This window comes from Pteropus vampyrus, unplaced genomic scaffold (genome assembly GCF_000151845.1).
Source record: "Pteropus vampyrus isolate Shadow unplaced genomic scaffold, Pvam_2.0 Scaffold179, whole genome shotgun sequence".
Taxonomy (NCBI): Eukaryota; Metazoa; Chordata; class Mammalia; order Chiroptera; family Pteropodidae; genus Pteropus; species Pteropus vampyrus.
The window spans coordinates 1,467,382-1,489,037 of record NW_011888960.1 but is presented as its reverse complement, the minus strand read 5'-3'; the positions used below and the strand labels follow the sequence as shown (position 1 = coordinate 1,489,037).

Genomic DNA, 21,656 nt, shown 5'->3' with positions numbered 1-21,656 from the left:
ACTTTTTCTTTCATTATATTGTTTGGCTCCGTGTTTTATGTATGTAAAGCGGCTTAAATTTTATATCCTGCTACCATATTCATTTCTCCTATCATTTAATTTTAGCTCTGATTTTCTTGTATTTTCCAGTCATACTATCATATCATCTCCAAAAGATGGTTCTTCTTCTTCCTCCCTGGTTCTTATACTTCCGATTGTTTTGTTCTGCTTGATTGCTGGCTAACATTTTCAGTACTGCGGTAAATAGTAGCGGAGATGTTGGGCGTTACCGATTTGTGTGCCCTCCTCCCTGGAACTGCCTATAAATTAAGGAAAGAAAAGGCTCCTATATTCCAAAGAATGTAACTCTGGTTGAAGCCATTTCCTCTACCCCACAGAATGAACCATCTGAGAGTTTAATGTAATACTTAAAAGGTACAGTGGCTGGTGTTAGGTGACCGTATTCATAGTCCCAATTTTTTATAATGTTGTTCTTCTTAATAAAGTTGTTTTGAGTGGGTGTTCGTGGGATTTAGTTATATGTTTTTGTAACATTTTAAATAAGACTCACCCATTAAGAAAAGTCCTTGGACATATGTTGCAGGTAGGCTTTCCTGTTACCTGTTTGTATGATCAGGCCGTTGGTAAATAGACTTATATTCTGAGAAACAGGGTCAGGGAGGCATTATGAGGTAATTATGTTTTTTTCTCCCTTCAATACTAGCTCAAACAACACTAGAAATTATGTATATGCCTTTAAAATTACACTTTCACTGCTTAATTTTTATAAACTTTAGGATAGAAGCATAGTCAAAGTACTCATTTCTATTTATTATAAAACAGAATTACAGATGCCACATGTAACTTGGGTAATTATGCATACATGTGATCTTTAGTAGCTAATCTGGTATAGATACTGAGCACTTACAAGTTAAAGCTGACAGACCAGAAAACTGCATTACCTCCTCCCTTATCATAGGATTCCTCATTGGTGAGCATGGTATCTCCAAAGAAATGAATTGGGTGATAGATTACATGGGGTTGGGGAGCTGGTGCTGCTGCTCACTGAGTATTCCCTTTGTTCCAGCCAGCTACTACATTGGTTGTAACGAAGCTGGGAAAGATGGATCAGTGCTACTAGAAAAAATTCAACACATGCTTTCTTCTGAGTGAACCTTTGTAATTGATTTGATACGTAGAAGAAAACACATTCCCAGGCAAACATGGAGTACTGGAAGGGAAAGAGAGCTCTGGACTTTGAGTCTTGTCATCTGGGTTCTAATCCCAGCTCTTTTTAATCTTGAGCAAGTCTTTTATCTTTGTTAGGTTTTACTTCTCCTTTCTGTAAAATAATAGGTTGGCTTGTACCGTCGTCACCTCTAAATTCTCAGACAATAGAGAAGATGTGAGCATAGTGTAGACTGTTGGCATGTTAATGCTCTTATTTTAGGCATTTTAATTCTAATATCCCTCTTTATTTTGGCAGTCGTTAAGGTAAAGGGAATATATGTATTATGTATGTGTGTATGTATATATAGTACATTCTAAATTTACATGAGAATATCCTTTAGGCTATCCTTAGAACATCCTTTACGAGTATCCTGTAGGCTAGCACAATTTGTTATGGAATGGTTCTGTCGGATCTATTCTTAACTCTTAGAGTGACAGGAAAATTTCCCTTTCATTTTCAGGATCTTAAGACTCTTCTAATACAGGAGCATTATCCCAGTCCTATTTGTTGCTGCTTTAAAGTCTTCAGAATTCTTTGAAACGTTTTGTCCTTTGATGATGATCTCTGTAAATATTCAGTTTTTTCCTTTTGGGCTGTTGTGTTAGGGAAACCGATGCTTTCAGTTTTCAGTCTGTTAAAGCTGTTATTACTTGAGTCATCTCTTGATATTTACCTTATCTGTGCGTTATGTCCTCTTTCTTCATTTGAAGAGTCTGATTACTAAATCAGGGTTTTCAGAGAGGAACCCAAAGCAGGAAAACAACTATAAACCTACTTCATTTTGAAAATCATTGTTTTTCCAATAAAATGTCAAAATAGTTTTTCTGCAAAGTGCATTCAATTGTAGAATAAACATGTTTAAGATTATGTTGCTCTTTAGATCCGAGAAGCAAACCTTTCTTGGCTTTTCCCCATGTTAGAGCTATTTATTTGTCACAGAGCAGGAAGAAGTGTTGAAAGGTTACAAGAAAACATAGGAGTAGATGAATGTGACTGAGGCTTCTGGGAAAAAGGTGAGTTTTTGGCACAGTTTTAAAAGTAAGTGTGGGTTGTTGTTAAAGTATTTTCCGAAGTAACTTAGATTGCTTTTTAAAATTAGATTTCTTTAATCTTTTGCTTCTTATATGTTAAACCATGGAATAAAACTGTTTCCTGTCTTTAAATACATTGTTAGAGCATAGTACTTAGTCCCAGATATATGAGTGATACTGGGCATCTCTTGGTCTCAAGAGTCAGAAGATGTGTGAGACAGATAAATCTGCAAGTTTCAGAGTATAAAATGTAATCTAATTGAGTACACATTTTACATCTATTTCTTCATAATTGAAAACAGTTGACTTAGTGCAAAAATAGCTACTAGGATTTCTGTGTTCAGGTATTTTCAGAAATACGGATTTTGATATCAGCTAAAATCAAAGCACGAGATGTGGTGAGCTAATTTCTAGAAAATATACTCCGATAAATGCACAGGAAGTACATGACAATCATAGAATAATTCTTTTTAAAATGAAGGTTTACTTAATCACTGATTTGTAGTTTTATATACCAGTCATTACTGTAAGTTCTTTATAAATACTAACTTATTATGTTATCATAACAACACTAAATATTTATGTTTTCATGGGAGCATAGTTTAAATGCTTTTGCTAAATTTAGTCCATTTTTCCCAGTTCATTTAGTAAAAATAAGTTATTCAATAAACTGCACTTAGTTTCTTTAATAACCTCATTTTGTGGTGAAAATTCTGCACTGCCCAGTGGTTTCACAAAAATAATATTTCATGTTGTAAAGTTTTAAGTATTTTAATAATGGGCATTTGATAGATATTCTCTATTACATATGTTTGTGATACAGGGAAAAATAATAAAGACCTAGACAGCTTACTTCATGTCATAGGCATTTATTTTGTCATATTTACTTTTGCAAAAAGTAATTACTTTGGAACTTTTGAGAGCATGTAGATTTGAAGGTGGATGATCATATAGCATAATGTATCATCTTATCCTTTTTATAGGACTTTGTTCTTCTGCCTTCTGCAGATGGAGAGAGATGGAAAAAAGCTACCTCATATTTGTATGGAAGGTGCTCTTTTTCCAAAGTATTTTCTAATTTTATTGTGAGGTTTTACTGTTGGGTTCCTTTGTTTGAGGGCCTCTTCCAATTTCTTTGTTTTAAGTACTCATATTGTGGAGACTTTGCCTTGTGATTCTCTCACAGTGATAGAATTATACCAAGTTATCTCTCTCGTACATTTAATATATATGACGCTAGACAGTTCTCTGGAACTGTTCAGGTAGACCCAAAACTATATTCAAATAGGTGTCTACGTATCATGTCCTGTCTGCCACTCCCTGCCCAGTAAACTGAGTGTTGTCCCTGTACTATTTCTGACTCATCTAAAGGTTAATGTAGCAGAAAATGAAATTTACCTTTCATTTTGCCTTGCTGGTGGAATTAGTAGGGGGTGGACAGTGATTATCTGACATATTCTGAACACGTTTTGGAGAATAATTATCTGCATTTATCTGTATTATTTGGAAGATGCAGTTAAAAGTCATTAGTATAGATTGTATTTCTTGCATTTGAATTAAACCTGATATGCAGATCTCTAGTGTGGACACTCAGTAAATATTTTTAAATAGAGAGACTTGGGTTTATTTCTAGCTCGGCTACTAAATAGACAGTTTTCTCACTCTGCTATCTATACCCTTTAAGAGCTCAACTGGTTTGCATGTCACTAGGACAAGTTAGCCAAAAAGTACAGTGAGTCAAAATACTGAGTGTTTTAAGAGAAAAACAGCTGGCGGTGGCATGGTGGGCTGCTCTGACGGCGAGAGGATGGGAGCCGATGTGCACTTCTTGAGATGAACTGGCCAGATGGGGTGAAGGGAGCACGGGTCTATCCAGGTGTCGAACCAGATACACATCGCAGCGTTAGTTGGTCTCGTCATCTGGGAACGTAGAGATCGCCCAGGGCTGGAATCATTTCATTTTATTTCTGTGATGAAAAGCTCAAATTTTATTTGGCCCTGGGCCAGTGAAGGCGTGGTTAATATCATGGATTCTTTAGAACCATTTTGGGAGTCATTTCTTTTAAATTAGTGTTCTTCCTACAATTAAATATAGAACATTGAATTTTGACGCACACCCTCTCCTTCCCACCTGCTCTGTCATTTACTTCCCACCCACTCTTGCCCAACATTCTATCGAGCTTCGATTTTCTTTTTACCTATTCTTCCATCTATCAAACTATTTCTTTTCTATGGCACTGTATAAGATGAGAACGGCTCTGTGTGTCAGTATGAGATCAGTGATTATGTGCCAGGTAAGTATCTGGATGCAAAGAAGCCGCATCCGACTTCTAGCTCTACTACTACGTGACATTATCTAAGGAGCCATGCTGCTACTTAGGGCAAAATAGGAGTGGACTCTTGCCCTCTTTTTCCTTCTCCTCCTGGATTGAAAGTAGAGTCAGGTGTTGTGGTTTTCTGCTCCTTGTGGTCGGGAGCTTCTCCCTTGGCCTAGTATCAGGGTCACCTGTTCCAATCCTAGTTTCTCCAAAGAATGAAGCACTGATCCTATCCCTCTCCCGCACCCCTTCCTGTTTCAGTTTTAGATAAAGGCATTCATTCACAGTTCCTTGACCAAAATGCAGAGGGAGATGCAAGAGGAAGCCTTCCTATCATCCGGTTTCCTCGAGGGCGGGGCTGGCAGTTAGCTGTTCTCTGGACGCTGCAGAGCGTCTTCAGTCTGGCATTTCTCAGTTCCTACTTTCTAGCTTCATATGTCCAAGGGTCATGAGATTCAAGCTACTGTGGCCATTTGGTTTTTCCTAGTATCTCACCTGTTAAAGTAGCTCTTTTATGGCATTCTTTGACTCTTTTGAAATCCTGTCATCATTGTCTGGTGAAACACATTACTATTTTTCTAGGTAAATTTTTAAATCACCCTTTGGAGAAGTGGAAAAGAACTGTTAACGTGTCACTGGAAGTTTTGGATAGAGCCATCTACTGTCTCACGTGTTCTTGGAGTTCTGAAATAGGCTAGGGGAATTTTGGAATGCAAAAATTAGCTAGTAGGCAAACTTCTAGCCATAATTTTGATGAAAATCAAAGAAGAATGACCAGATAATATTTAATACATCTTTTGTAAATTTTGGTCTTGATGTCAGCCTTTTATTTTTCTTCTCAGTTGCTTTAGGTCGTAACCAGCCTTTGAAAAAGGAGAAACCCAAATGGAAAAGCGATTATCCCATGACAGATGGACAATTGCGCAGCAAGAGGGACGAATTTTGGGATACTGCACCAGCTTTTGAAGGCCGTAAAGAGATTTGGGATGCCTTGAAGGCTGCAGCACATGCTTTTGAGAGCAATGATCATGAACTGGCACAAGCAATCATTGATGGTGCAAACATAACATTACCACATGGTAGGTGGTCCTCGAGGACAAAGGGGAACGCTATCAGCTCGTTTCTAATGGCAAGAAACCAAATGGGAAATGTTCATTTTTGTTGCTCTGCATTATTCTACCTCTTTTTCTTTTTAATGTAGCAAAGAGGAACATTTCCCTTTGCTTCTTTCTATAGCTTTCAGCTGGAGATGGGTTTACTTTGTATGTCTGTATTTTATTATGTTTTTAAAATATTTTTAATCTCAAGAAAGAGAGCTCTTGTTAACCTGTGTTTTCTAATTTCTGTATAACCTAGTTCTCCATTAAGGTTCCTCCCCATTCTTTTAGAGCTTCTACTTCACTGGTTCCTCCCAGCACTAGAGAGGTGGTCCCCAATTTAGATCTCAGAAGCTGTAGAGACTCAGTGGATGCCCCTTCAGTTGTTATACTTTCCCATCAAGCCCATTTTTAGCTTAACGAACAAACCTAAACTCAGGAGTGAGTCTCAAGGGTTCTTAAGGCCAGTTTTCTGATCGTAGCCTTGAGCGTTATTAGAAGCCTCTCTCCTTTGCTTAGGTATGTGGCCCTGCAGACCACCGTACGCTTTGACTGTTTCCAGGGACACGTGTATGCTGGACCCATGCATGTCCTCCAGCTTGGTCTCTTTATTAGACACACATACAAAATTTTCATGCTATACTGAAATTTAGGTGTTAACTTTATATTCTTTGTTCTTGTGGTTACTGTATTTATAAATTTATTTTTCTCTTCAATTTTTCAAGCTAATATTTTTCTCAGTTGTCTTGTTAGCCCCCTATATATTCACCTGTGCATTCATTGTTTTCTATTCATTATCATACCTTCACTGTTTTTCAGTCTGTCACATTTTCAGAGGAATAGTGCTTTTCACTGTTTAATCATCTGCTTTATGTCTTTTGACTCTTTTTCAAATAAAAGTCAATTTTCCAATCTCTATTAATTTCCAGAATTAACTGTACTTCCAAGAAACTTTTTAAAAAATATATTTCATAGCTGTCTTGTTCTTTATTATGAAAGCTTATTAGCATGGGCTTTTGTTAGTATATATTGAGCTCCCACCGTATATAGATCACTTTTTCTACACAAGTATAAAAAGGATCCCTTCCACACTAAAAAATGTGTAACGGAATCCTATTTCGGTATGACTCTAGACCCTATTTTCATGGATAGTCTCTGAATGCTTTACCTCTCATATGATTGGGGTGGACATCATCCTGCTTCATTACTTTTTTTTGGTTCTGTAATTTGTCTCCAAATACTAACTTTATATAATATAAAGGGAAGGGCCTTCCTTTACAAATAGTTTTATCATCCTCTTTTTAGTATATGTGCTGCCGAAGCGAGCATTATCATCCTCTTTTTAATGCCTAGATCCTGTATTTTTTAAAGCAGAATATATGTGTGTAGACCTGCACTTGGGAGTGGGGGTGGGGGGAGGGAGCAGAAGAGTTGTTGATCTGTGATTGTCTTATTTAGAAGCCTGAGGTCCAGAACCTTGCAACTTTGTCTTCATTACTTTCTACTTACCATAGTTACCTATAGGAATGTCTGGTTGTGTTGTAAATTGTGGCCTCGTTTACAAGTTCATGTAGGCAAAGTAGCTGTTTCATGGAAGGCGGGGTCTATGCATTTCCTACTGGATGTGGGCTCAGATTTCCAAAGACTCCAGCCCCTCATTTCTGCTTATCTTTGTGAACTGCCAAGGAAAGTAATGTTGGTGGTAGCCCCATCAGCTCACAGGTTAAGGAGACTTACTCTTGGAAATTTGAGAGCTTTGGATAAGCTTCTGCTTCCCTTCCATGGTTTTTTTTCCCCCTGCTTTTACTTTTATTAGCATTTATTTAATGCTAAATTTACTTCCAGGTCATAAGTTTTTCTTTCTTCAGTTTCTTCTGGGAGATCTTATTCTGTGCAAGCTCTTCTTCTGGTTTAGGAAAAGTCTGCTCTTTTTCAGAGAGGATCATCTCAGTGTGGCAGGGAGAACTCATGTAGGGGGTTCGTCCGCCCATGAGCTCTGTAAGTTCTGCGCTGCGTCTTGGGGGCTTCGTTCATCTGGATGTGACCAGAGAATCTACATCTAAACCTTAAGTCCAGCATTACTCTCTGTATTTTTAAGCATGTGTAGCAGAAATTCAGCACTCTCTTTAGGCCACCAACCCTGTGTCCAGCCCTATCGTTTGTCCTGGGCACACCTACCAACTCCACCATTGTAAGAGCGGACTGACACACATTGCTTCTGTAAAGTGACAGATACTTGGTGGCGTTTTGGATATGCATACCCTTGATGACCTGGGCAGTTTCACGAGCGTTCTTAAAGTGAACACAAAGATTTGAACCTCTTGATTTGCATAATTTTGCGGGATTTTATGGGTCAAGTGAATAGCGAACCATTTTCGGAGGTCACTTCAGGCCGCTTACGGGAAGAATCCCCTTCTGTGTTTAAGGACTATTTTCTGCATTAGCGTGAAACACGTCTGAGCTTTCATCTTTCAAAGCTCTATAATCATTTTCTGGGTATTAATATTATTGTTATTGGGACTCTTGATCGAATTCTCTTGTTCACACCTGAAACTTATCAATAGTATTTCTTAGGTGGACTTTTGAATTGTGTTCTGTATCTACTCTACCTTAACTATTTAGTTACATGCTTTTACCCATACCTACTCAGTGATCTTGATCCCTTTCATCTTTTCGGTGTAATTACATATCTGAAATTTTACTTTGGACACATTTTGTGTTACACTCTAAACATCCCAAAGTACTTACTATTTTTAGTTTAAAATGTTGCATAGACTTTAGCGGTGGTTCAGCTCAGGCTTTCATATCAGACCTAGCCTTACTTCCTGCCTCTACCGTATTTCTTACAGCTATGTGACTTTAGGCAAATCACTTATAAGCCTCAGTTCTCTCATCTGTAAAATATGGATTATAACCGCCTACCTTATAGGGTGGTTGTATGTATTAAATGTGATAATAACACATGTAAATTGCTTATCATAGTTCAAAAACAATAAATAGTGCTGATGATTATATGTCTTGAATTCTGACATTAACAAGTAAATTCCTTGCACCAAAATCTTTAATTATAGATTTTGATCATTTCTTGGATGTATTGTCTGCTGGTAACATCCTTGGCTTTTAGGGGACTCTGCCTCGGGCATATGCCTAATGGAGTTTTGAGACTGTGTTGATTCAATGTCAACAGTAGTAGTAGTGGTAGATTTATTAATAGACATCAGAGCAGTGAGGACATAGTTTAGCATCACTCCCATACCTGATCCATCCTTAACCTCTTTATCTACATCTGTCAGCATTATCCATAAGAGGATTGAATTGATCATAGATTTACAATCTGAAGAGATCCTGGGATGTATATTCCTTTCTAAGCTTTCTTCAGTCAAGTGTCCTTTCTTGTTTTCATCTCATCCTCTTCCTATAATCTTTTTATTATCTCAACCTTATTTATATTATCTTCACTAATATACATACTATAAAAAGCTCTTTAAAGTTTGAACACTCTGAAAATGTCTTTGTGTTTGTATATGTCTTGTATTATCTGTGTCATCTGTTATTTTAGATCATATGCTCAAAATAAGTAAGAATTATGTCCTTTTTGGTTTAAATCGTATTTAGTATCAGTGTGATATACACAAAAATTATGTATTTGTCAATGGCCGTTTTGCCTATGTGATGATAAAGGAAACAACCAAAACACCCCTTTCCCCGTGTTTCCTCCTCCTTTTCTTTTTTTTATAGTGGTTCCATTGATAATTATGTTTTTGTCTCAGTTCCAGTCATGAGGTCATACTCATTATAGTCCTGCCTTGTCCAAGCACAAAATAATTGTGTACTTTTTAATTATCTCCCTCAATGACTATCAATAATAATTCTTTAGTTCATTATTCTCAAATGGCAATAGGGATTAAGAGCGAAGTTGGTGTCATAACTACCTAGTAATTTCATACATGTGCACATATTTTCACTTTGGAAAAAGCTTCCTGGATGATTTTATTTGATATCTGGTACCGCTTTTGCACAGCCTCCCTGTCCTAGAAGAGCTTTATTTTTCATGATTTACACAGCATTTTTTTACTCATGGTCTTAAATTTCTTAAAGAACTTATTTCCTTTTTCTATGATTGTTATTTTGCCATTACCTAAAAATCCTTAAAAAAATTCCTAAATATGTTTTCCCAGTGACACCAGGTTATAGATGAAGACTTGCCCAAATTAGCATGAACAGGGTAAAAAAAAGTGGTAGTTATTTTCAGTTTCACAGAGTTTGGTTCATGGTAACTGTTTCAGTAATTTTCAGTTAAAATTTGTTTAAACCCAGTATCTGTTTTATCTTTTAAAGATGCAGATTTAATCCTTTTTAGAATTACTACATAGAAGATAAAAAAGATTTTAAAAATTGTTTGCTCCCTTTACCTACCTTCTGATTTTTAAGAAGTGTTGTTCTTATTCCTTTAGCATCTACAATTAATGTGTTTTCCATCTCCCTGCAATTCAAATGTAAAAGCCGCCCCCTCTTATCCTTCCTTGTATAGGAGGAGTAGCTGCTCGCTATTACTTACTTTTCTCATACTTGAAGACTTAACTCCAACATTATTCTGTTTACTTCTTGTGGGTAAACACTGGCAGTTCATCATTTGGGCTTTTCAAGGCCTGTTTCTTTTGTCCCTTTTCATGCTGAGGAATACGGGAGGTAGAAAAAGGTAATTATTAAAAACTCAACATTTTTTTTAATCACCTTCAAAATATAGGTGGAATAGGCATTGCCCAGAATTCCTCCCCACTTTTCTTCCTGGTCTTATCTCAAAATATCAAATGTGACTAAATTAAACTATGTTAATTTAAGATTTTAAAAACGAAGGGACTTATAAATAGCATAAATAGGGCATTTTTATGTATAAGGGAGCCAACATGATGAAAGAACACTTAAGTTGGACTGAGAATCAAAAATAATAAGATACTAATAATTCATGTTTGAATAGATGTTATTTAATTCTCATGCCTGTAATAATGAGCTCCAACAGCCCCCCTTTGAAACAGATGAAAAAACTGAAGCACAGAGAGATTACGTCATTTTTCTAAGGTGTAAGTCATGGAATCGGGATTTTGAACTCAAGTCCTGAATCTAACGAAAGCAGCTTAAACATTTCATGTTTGTTTTCTGTGAAGTGACTGCACAAGTAATCTTCAAGGTTAATTTTATGTCTAATGTTAATTTTAGGTCCCTCCCACACTATATAGCAGGGGTTCCCAGCCCCCAGGCCGGTACCAGTTGGTGGCCTGGTAGGAACCAGGCCGCATAGCAGGAGGTGAGCGGCGGGTGAGGGAGCGAAGCTTCATCTATATCTGCAGCCGCTCCCCAGCGCCAGCATCACCGCCTCAGCTCCGCCTCAGATCATCAGGCATTAGTTAGATTTCATAGGAGCACCCTGGTGCCACAAAGGTTGGGGACCGCTGCTATATAGAATATAGAATATTGTTGACCCTTGAACAACATAGGTTCGAACTGCACAGGTGCATTTATATATAGATTTTTTTCAATAAATACTTTCAATGTATTTTCATTTGTGATTTTCTTAACATTTTCTTTAGTTTATTGTAAGAAACTAGTATATAGTACATATGACATGTAAAATATGTGTTAATAGACTATGTCAACAGTAAGCTATTAGTAAAACTTTTGAGGTGTCAAATAATGTGGATTTTTGACTGCATGGCGGTGTGGGGTGAGGGGATTGGTGCCCCTAACCTCCACGTTGTCCAAGGGTCAACTGTACTTTAAAATGATATATCTTTTGTTACTACTAAAGAGAAACAAGGATTCTCTGAGACAGGTATAGGCAGGAAATGCATTTGTATAGGCCTTGTTTCTGTTTCCCTCAGGTGTGTTAGAGGGCCTATGAAGAAGCAGGCCATGAATTCTGGTTTCTTTAAAGGTCCCTATAAAAATTTGTCATTTGATAATTGGTAAATTAACTCATGAACGTAAAGCTTAGGAACGAAAGATGAAGATGTATTTCACATACATGGTAGACAGGATTTTCACCAGACTGTTGTATTTAAACATGAAACTGAGCCTTAGCAAAGGATCTGGTGACTGAGTAATCATAAATAAATTATTATATCTTTTTCCTCTCCCCAAAGAAACAAAAGTGATTTGAGATTATAAAATGTGAAGTTATCCACTCCTCTGCTGCCGTCACCGTTTTTCTTCAGTTGGAGGAACAAAGGCCCTGAAATAGCTGAGGTGGGGGCCGCCCCTGAGCCACAGGCTGGTCTCTGCAGAAGGCCTCCTTCCTCTGCCTCTGGGCGCGGGGGCTGGAGGGAGAGCAGGGCTTCTGACCTGGTCCCAGGAGGTATGTTCCACCCCCTTCTGTAAAGCCAGGTCAGCTTTAAATAAACCACCGTGTCCAAGTGCTTCTGGTCTGTTCCTCTGTCCCTTTTAAAGAGCTGGAATTAAAGATCAGTGTCCCCTTAGAAATGTGGCAAAATGTTTCCTAAGCTCTTAATCATGGTCTAACCGTCATATGACTGTAGCAGTACACACAAGCTAAGCCGCTTCGTACCTCCGCTTGCTGGAGGAGACGGCCAGTTTTGTGCTTTTGAATGCTAGTCTTAACGGCCAATTTGGTGGAACTAGAGAGCTAAACTTTCTTCTCCTAAAGCTTGACGACCAGATAGAAGCCTCATATCGTTCCCAGCAAAGCGTTTGCATGAGAGAGTCTGTACTTTGTTCATCCTGAAAGACTGCTCATGAGATCAGGATGAAGGGTACTTATGGCCCTTGGGACGTTATTGTTATTCAGGTTCGTAGAGAATCCCATGAAGCAGAATGCAGCGGCCTCAGACTTTACGCAACTTTGATCCTTTGTGATATTCCTAGTGGCGAGCTCTCCCGCGTGAGCCTGGTTCTGAGGTTTAAAACTTGTGGGACAAGGGAAGCGACATTATTGAGGATTTTTGCTGTATTTATTATATATTAGGCAATTTTGCATGTGTATTCTTATGTAATCCTTAGAAAAACTTTCTGAGGTAGAACTGTAATCTTTAAGGAAACAGACTGAATTTGTCCAAAATTAGGATCTAAATTACAGTCTGGGCGTGATTGACTCCAAAGCCACCGCTCCTTCCCACAGTCACTGCTCCTCCAGTCGCTGTTCTTCCATCAGGGGTTGTCTGAATGACAGGTCTAACCTCTCTTCCGCTCCTTCCATTCTTTCTTTTATTTGTGTTCTTGTCCTTTTTAACTGTGTCCAACTCAGTGTGCTTAGGCCTTCTTTTCTTCTGCCATAGGAGAAAGAGTTCATGCCTTCCGGGTCAGTTAGAAAAGAAAGTCAGGAATAAAGATGACATTTCCATAGGCTTTGGAAGAAACCCTCAATGTGACAAAAGCCTTACGGTTCCAGGACGCTACTCGCTTAATTTTGGGAAGGCAGTTTTCAATACGAGATTGCCCATGTATTTTAAATACTAAAATTTTCATCTGTATTGAGATATACTGAAGTATGCAAAACAGCATGTATTTGAAGTGTGCATTGGATCAACTTTGACATGTGTAATTTGTGAAACCACCACAATATTTTCATATCCCCAGAAGCTTTCTTAAGCAAAAATTGGTTTTTAACTTCTACAAATTTGTTCATGGAGCTGTACAAATCTCATGTGGTGAAAATTTTAAAAGACTGAGCTGTACTCTTATAGGACTGAACAGAGAAATAAGGGGTGAGGCCTTTGAATCCGCAAAAAGCAATTTTTCTTTTTAACTTGAAAGAATGCTTGAGAAAGAGTAAAGTGTTAGACTTTCTGGCATTTAGTAAAGGTATTTTTATTATTTGGCATGTAATTTAGTTTTATCTTTATACTCTTGTAAAGTATTTTGAAGCCTAATTAAAAAGAGCCATATAAAACAGTTGACCAAGGAAAATAGAACCTCTGAGCCAGCCAGTCATATAGACAGAAGATAAATAAAAGCAACTGCAGGAAGTTATGTATGAAACCAGAACAGAAGGTGGAGTCTTGGCAGCTTTCTCCCTACCTTGGGGAGCGTTCAGGGCTTCCTGCCCTGGGAGGCGGTGCCCTGGCAGTCATCTGTCCCGGTGGCCATCTGTCTCTGCCGGGTCTCAAGGTCTACGGTGGGTCTGTGAGAAGTAGGGAAAAAAAAGCCAAGAGAGTGTCCTTCCACTGGGGATGTTTGGTGAGCAGTGTGAGCAGGCCTGGTTAGGATGCCTTTAGAGCTAGTGAAGACTCGCTGAATGAACTCTGATGCTCCCTGAGTGGCCGGTGGGGATGACCGAAACCTTTTATAAATTGCGAATGAAAACTCAGAGGAAAGTGATTTTGGAAAGGTGGAAAAATCCCCACGTTACCATCTTTTAGAGTCGTTCCTTTCCCTTTGTGCTTAAAATCAGGGTTTCATTAAAGCAAAACTCTCCATCTTTAAACTCGCCCTGTTTTTTGCACATTCTTCATAAATATCGTAGACGAAACAATAACAGTAGCATGTCCATTTGCCATTACATGTGGTGGCCTCACAGCACTGAAGCTTCTCTTAGTCACCATTTTCTTTTGCCTCATCTTCCAGGTCCCCTTTCTTTGACCTGTTGCTGACATCACTGGCAAATATGTTGTTGGGCTGCATTTGGACTGTTGCTTGTTTGCTCCTTGTCATTCATATTTGGTTTATCATTCCTCTTGTATTTGTCGTCTGCCTTTTTTAATTTTCCAATCGCATTTCCTCCTTTTCATTAACCATATCACTCACCCGGGAGCCAAGCTCTGTAGTCTTATCCCTCTGTTATACATTTACTTCTTCAGGACTCAGACTATTTCACTCTGTCACTTACCGTTTGTGACCCTGGACAAGTTACTTCTTTCTGCTCCGATTTTCCCATTTATAAAAGGAGTATAAAGACTGAACTTACAGGGCTATTGCGAGGATTAAATGTTAATGTATGTAAAGTGCTTAGACAGCTGCAGCTAGTAATCTCTTCTTTTTCAGTTTTATTAAGATATAATTGACTTGTATCACTCTGTAAGTTTAAGGTGTACAGCGTGGTGGTCTGACTTACATACATTGTGAAATGGTTATCACAAGAAGCTTATTTAACACCCATCATCTCATACAGATTCAGTAGTCAGCGCTCTTAAGTGTTTGCTTTTATGTTTAAACTTCTTCATTTGAAATTATTCCTCTACAAACTGCTTTTACCCTTTTCCCAGGACTATGCTTCTTCAGTTACCTGCAGATAATTCAACCGAGGTTACCTCACAACCTGACACAGGTGACAGTAAGCAAAGACTAGTAACTTCAGTTCTCTGTCACTCATTGTTATTTAGGTGATTCTTTCTTTTTTGTTTTCCATCACGCATAACCTATCATTAGGTCCTGCCAGTTACCATTGATCCCCTCAGGTCCATCTCCTTCCATTGCCATAGTCAGGCAAACATTTGAGCAGGTCCCCTGATACCTAGTCAGTCATTCTCTCTTCACACAGATGATAAAATCATCTCCAGGCTTTGTCTTGTTCATTAACATAACCTTATTTCTTGGAACATTGCTTGGCACGTGATGGGCTCTCAGTATTTACTGGACGTGCGACTCGTGCACCTGCATCGGCTGCCTCTGGTCAGCTCTCGTCGTGTTCAGCCTCAGCTCCTGAACTCTGCTGTCAAGTTCTCACTATTGCTGTCTAGTTAGCAATTTTACATCATCGAATCTATGTTCCCCCTCAACAAAGCCACTTGTTGTTCTCTACTTATGTTGTACTCGTTCTCATTTCCTTATCATTCATATTTCTTGGGATGTCTTTCATTTGTGTTCTGTGTCATGCCCAGAACACACGATTTCTACAGAACTTCTCCTTGACTGTACCAGCTCTAGTCACGTGTGTGATACCTCAGCTTCTACATTTGATTTTTAGCATATCAAATTTGTACTTAAATCTTCGGTGGGTCTGTTGTGTCTGCTCACCTTGATTTTCATTTCCTGGGGCTCAAGGACAACCTCCCCTCAGTGCCAGTGATATGCCCTGTACGATTCTAGGTGTTTAATAAATGTTCGTGCAGCGATTCTGTGGAATGTGAGGATTGTTTCCTGGAGATCTTTGTGAAGTCCTAAAGAGGTGGTGTGATGGAGGTCACTATCAGTGGAGCAGTTTTTTCTTTAATAAAGAGATATGGAGCCAGTAGATAGTAGGAAGTTGGGAGTATATTATTAAAAAGAGGTTGGGCCTACAAAGGAGCCATTCCGCTCTGAATATATAATTCTGGAGTATATTCAGCTATGGGCTATGTTGTAAGCAGAGCTCATTTTTATTGATACCTTATGTTCCCAGATATTTAAAACTATAGCCCAAAAATGTAATTAAATCATGCTTCATGGTCTGGATTTTTTCCCTGTTTAATTTTTACTTTAAAACTAGAGCATATTTATAACTCAGATTATAATTCGACAGGCAGAAGTAAGAATGAGTACATAAACCAGAAAACTTTGTTAAATGAAATAATGAGAGCTTCTAAGTAATACAGATGCTGGATAGCTTATTTCCAGCATTATAGAGAGGAGCTCTACCTGAGCTGGAATAAGAAGATAAGCTGTCTGGCTGTACCTGTTCCTTGGAGTTTTTATTCTCACCCATTTGAGATGTGAAAACTGAACCCCTGCCTTGCTGGGCTGAAGGGCAGAAGGAAAGAGTAGGCTTTTCATTGTGCTGGAGGAGTGAGCATTCAGATCTAGGAAGAGCCCAGTGCCTATTAGATTGTATGTGCGTGTTGAGATTGGCATGCACTACTGTGTGAGCACAGTGCACAGACTGCCGTGACACCTCACCCTGGTTTCTAGCGAGCCTACGCGTGTAAAGACACCTTTCTGCCTGCACTTGGACTGCTATGGTTTGCAGTCCTGCTGTTTTCTGTCACGGTACATGAAAATGAAGAAGCATCTGTGTGACCTGGACACCACTTTAGAGGTCAATTTGACCCTGCCTCATTTTGCTGATTGAGAAGGGTATTTCAGATTAAAGAATCTTGCTTAAGGCTGTACAGCTAGTTAATAACAAGATTTGGAATTTCATCTTGGTTTCCTGATTCCAAAAGTAATGATTTGGAATGAGGCCTCTCTAAGAGAATGGTTTTCTAGCAGCACAGTTATGTAAGTATGCTCTCAAACCTGTCAGCCTGCCGTGGCCCCCGGTCTTTGGGATATGTATCTGAAGATGTCTTTAGTGAACTCCCCACTTTCTCTTCCTGTTCTCCCGATGGCCAGCCCATCTGAAAGGCACTGGTAGCTTTCTGTGCCTCAGGACTAGGCTAATACAGTATATAAACAGTGAAGTTGACACAACTGACTCCACCTCTTTTTATAAATAATGTTGGGACTGCAGTGTGATGGTTACTAGTGTGGCAAACTGCTGCTGCTCACAACTATATCCATTTCTCCAGTGCCATGGCAGCGTTCAGATTAATTAGTGAACAGCCCGGGCTGAGCAGTATCTTGAAACAGGAGCGGGGAGCTTCACATGTGTTATGCTTCACGTGTGTTATGCTTCGTGACTTAGCTCTCAGCACAGCCCCTATTATGTACGTAGAAGGTGTACCTGATCGAACCCATGGTTCCGGTCTCATTTCCGATGCTTTGTATTTTCAGCCTGTTGATAATGACCACAGAGATCAGTTGATTAACTTATTTGTTCATTGGTAAGCGTTTCTCAGTGTCCCGCTCCCCATATTTATTAGGCCACGTTTAAGTGTTTTTGAATATGGTAGATGTTTTTGTGTTTTATCCAAACTGAAAATCAGCTGACCTTAATGTTCTAGCTTGAGCAAAGGACACATTATGAATAACCTTATAAAAAAACGTTCATTAAGTATGCTTTCAAGCTTCCCAGGGGGAAATCCTGGTGATTATAATGCAGTTAATGCTTTATTAAAACCGTAGTTATTAATACCTTCTTTTAAACCATAAATGCGTTTCTCCTTCCTCTGAGCCCTTCATACAGCCCTTTTGTCTCTCCCCCCACTTTTTTTAAACAACAGACATTTCTTTCTCACAGTTCTAGGGGCTAGAAGTCCAAGATCAAGGTGTCGGCAGGGTTTTTTTCATTCTGAGGCCTTTTCTCTGTGCATGTGCATCCCTGGTGACTTGTTCTTTCTTTTTAACCCATAGCTTTTCTGTAACAGAATGACTGATGGGGGTTAAATGAAACACCTCACTCATTTCTGAGTAATTGTGCAAATGAAGTTCTTATAAACCGTGATCCAGAGGCATCTCTAGGTTGTGTTCTCCTTGAACTAAGGCTCTGGCCAAGTACTTCAGCTTAGAAAGTCTGGGCACTAAGAAAACTGCTCTAGACCACTACGTTGTGGGAAGTTGGCCTTAAGAGATAGTTTTTTGCTTTTTTTAAGGAAGCCGATTCTTTAAAAGATCCCAATGCAGTTTGAATCTTCCCTTAATTTGGTCTAAGCATTAGTGATATTTGTAAATTTGAATTTTGTGTGCTTTCTTTTAATGAATGTGAATTAGATATGAAATGGCTTAGAAGAGGTGAGGGTGAGGAGCTAGGGTCCTGGTTAATGTGAAATTAGATGAACACTCAAATAATTGGTCATGGGCCTTAGCGATCATTATCGATGGTCAGTTGGCAGTGATCGGCCTTATTTTAATCTTTTTCTCTACAGTGGCAAGCTAGCAAGAGATGCTTGAACATTTTGCAAGGGGTAAACAACAGTGCATTCGTTTAGATAAAACTCTCAATCATATCTTCTTCCTGAAGGTGCACTGACCGAGTGCTACGATGAACTGGGAAACAGATACCAGCTCCCCGTCTACTGCTTGGCACCACCAATCAACATGATAGAAGAAAAGAGCGACATAGAGACTCTGGATATTCCTGAGCCACCTCCCAATTCTGGGTATGAATGTCAGCTGCGTTTGCGCCTCTCCACTGGCAGAGACCTCAAACTTGGGGTCCGCAGCACAGACACAGTGTACCACATGAAGAGGCGGCTCCACGCAGCGGAAGGAGTGGAGCCGAGTGGTCAGCGGTGGTTCTTTTCCGGCAGACCTCTCACTGACAAAATGAAGTTGGAGGAGCTGAAGATCCCAAAGGACTATGTCGTACAGGTTATAATGAGCCAACCTCTGCAAAACCCGACACCAGTCGAGAACTGAGCTGGTCCTGTTGGCGGGTTTCCAGACCCCTCCCACTCCTTTTTATTGTCATTGCCTACTCTGTGGCGTGAAATTTATTTTTACTGCTCTGAATTCCGTATGAATGGGTTTCATTCTGAGGAATTACCAGTGAAAAATTCCATCTGTGATGGAGACCAACAAAAATAATTAATAAAACACAAAGAGCTAGCCTTTGAGACTCATGTAATTATAATTTCTGATTCGAGGGGCAGTTAAGAAATAGATAACCATTTATTTTAAAACACCCAGCAACTATGTAATGGCTGTATTTAAATGATTTGGACTGTAAATAGAACATTGCATCCATGAAAAACAGCACCAAGCACCTTGTGAATACAAAATTTTTATAAAAATAAATTTAATTTCCAGAAATCATCAATAACAGTCATAAAACTTGAGCTTTCTGAAATGGAAACTGGAAGGAGCAGTATTTGAGGTTCACTTCTACTCTGGTCTTACTTCTTTGCTCAGTTAGTATTTAGCCGTAACGGATCAGAGACCGGCAGATTCTGTCTCAGTATTGCTTTCCCCATCCCCACATGTCGAGCTCTTTATTTACATTCACACCAAGTTTCGGTGCCTTGCCACACGTTGGTGGCAGGCCCCCTTCTGGAACACTAGGCAATAATGTAGTCAATGCAATCAGATCTCTGATTTCAGCTGGTATTCAGTTGAAAAGTCTCTTGTCCTCTTACTGCGTAGGCATTTTGAAATGTCTAAATAACGAAGCTCTTTTCACGTCCAGGCTTAGAAGGTCAGTACTATATAAGCCTTAGTTCTCCCTACTCTGCTTGGAACGTTTCAGCTAACTGTGCCCCCAAATGAATGAACACTGGGCCAGGAAGCGCGAGGGATCACGCACGGCCACTCCCGCTGTTGCATAATAAAGTAATTCTCTCTTCTCCCTAATCTGCAGCAAGTGTGTGAGGAAAACCATTCTGTGCCTGGGAGAATTGTGCCTATTTTCAGTCTGTTAGAGAAAATTTCAACTTGTAATTTACTAGGGTGAAAGATTTACTGACATCACTTAGACATCAGCCGTGAAACCAAGTGGTGAAATGTTGCTTGATACTTCAGTGCTTTCCAGTTCACGGTTACCGTAGGTATGGTGGATGATAATTTTCCTCTCTCATCTTTCCTAGCAAAGAGGCAAATTAAGAACCATCTGCAAATTCATTTATAGAGGACTGAAAAATCTGGTAAGATAACCTGATTCTTTTGTACTGTGACTGGAGTCAAGCTACTGAGGATATTTAATTTGGAGCCTTTTCAAGGTTGGTTCGGTTCCATAAGAGGTGGGCTGCCACATGATCCCCGTACCCCTGATTGTCCATGAGATGGAAAAGTAGAGGAGGAAGGCACTTACCACTGTTTGCAGTTGGGAAATTATCAAACCTCCATACCTATTTGGATGTGAAGCACCATTATTAATTTAAATAGCAAAATGAAGTTGCTAATTAGTTTAAATGTAATGTTTAAAACGGTATTACACTTCCTATAGCCTGTTAGATTCAATATTTATAATTGTAACACCATTTTTCTGAGAGCTTTAACTACGTCGCCTATTCACGCAATTGTTTTAAAGATTGTGGCTACATTTAATTTAGGTTTGATGACGATTAAATCTAAATTCAAGAGGATAAAGCAGCATTAATTCCAAAGGAGTATTTTTATATATGGAGGTGGAGGTGTATGAGGGTATTTCAATATAATGCCCTTTCATCAAAAAGCTTTTGTTAATTTGTGTGTCACATCGAATAGCAACATCTCTCAAAGTTTGTTAACTGGAAAAAAGTGTTCAAATCTATTTTTCTTAAGTAAATTTGGCTATATAAGTAATTTATGGTTGATAAAAGGTCTTTTTGTCTGTCGAGGATTTGAGCTCTCAAGAGTTTATTTTAAGGAACATATACTTTGAATAATAACAATTTTCTGGGCATGTTTAACTAACCTAGGTAAGAAAACCATGGTGCTGTTTAATTGTAAATAGATTGGTATAAGATTGGACCAATACTTGATGTGTACAATTTTAGTATGTAGGGTTTTTGTGCTTTTTTAAAAAAAAATGTTCAATTTTTCCCTTTGTCTTTGCCTTTATTTTGGGTTTTTAATTGTTATTACTCTCTACAATTAGGGTAATCTGCCTCATATGAATAAAACCTCTAAAAAGGTTTTCCTCCTTTATAAAACCTCAGTTCAATAAAAAACAAATTCATTATCACCAGACTTAGGCTCTGCTATGCCAAACCGTACATGGTCATTTATAGATATGCTTTATCTTCTGCATTGAAATCTTGGTCTGAAATAGGTCATTATTTCTTTTAAGAATCGTGCTGTAAACCAAAACCTAATTCAGTTTTTCAGAAGCACTGAGCTCATTTCCTGTTCATTTTGGATCAAAGTGGCAGGTTCTGATTGTTAATTTTTTATTTAAAATAGGTGATACATATGCATGGAGAAGAAGGGCCAACGTACCAAGCGAAAAGTCTCTCCCTCATTCTATTCCTTATCTCCTGTTTCTTTTCTCCAGAGTAACAGCTGTTACCAGTTTTCTGGGTATCTTTAAAGATAGCATAATAGTTCTCAAACTTGAGCATGCATCAGGATTACTTAGAGGGTTATTAAAACACAGATTGCTGGATCTTTTCCCCCAGAAGTACCAAGTTAGTAGATCTGAGTGGAGCCCAATAATTTTGCATTTCTAAAAGTTTCCAGATGCTGCTCTTGCTGGCCTGGGAATCCCACATGAGAACCACTGAGCTAGTGTATGTGAGTATGTATATTCACCCACCCTACCGTGTTTTCCATAAATTCG

The 21,656-nt window shown here is 38.8% G+C and overlaps 1 protein-coding gene across 1 annotated transcript in view; it reads left to right on the top strand.

Annotated features, from left to right (window-relative positions):
- The window catches only part of UBTD2 (ubiquitin domain containing 2), a 40,070-nt gene extending 19,005 nt beyond the window's left edge, over positions 1–21,065 (top strand). Inside the window, exons 2-3 of the mRNA XM_011370970.2 lie at positions 5,402–5,638; positions 18,423–21,065. Of these exons, the coding sequence (XP_011369272.1) occupies positions 5,402–5,638; positions 18,423–18,820 (635 nt within the window). The 3' untranslated portion in view covers positions 18,821–21,065. The remainder of the gene's footprint in view (positions 1–5,401; positions 5,639–18,422) is intronic.
- Positions 21,066–21,656: the final 591 nt, after the last annotated feature.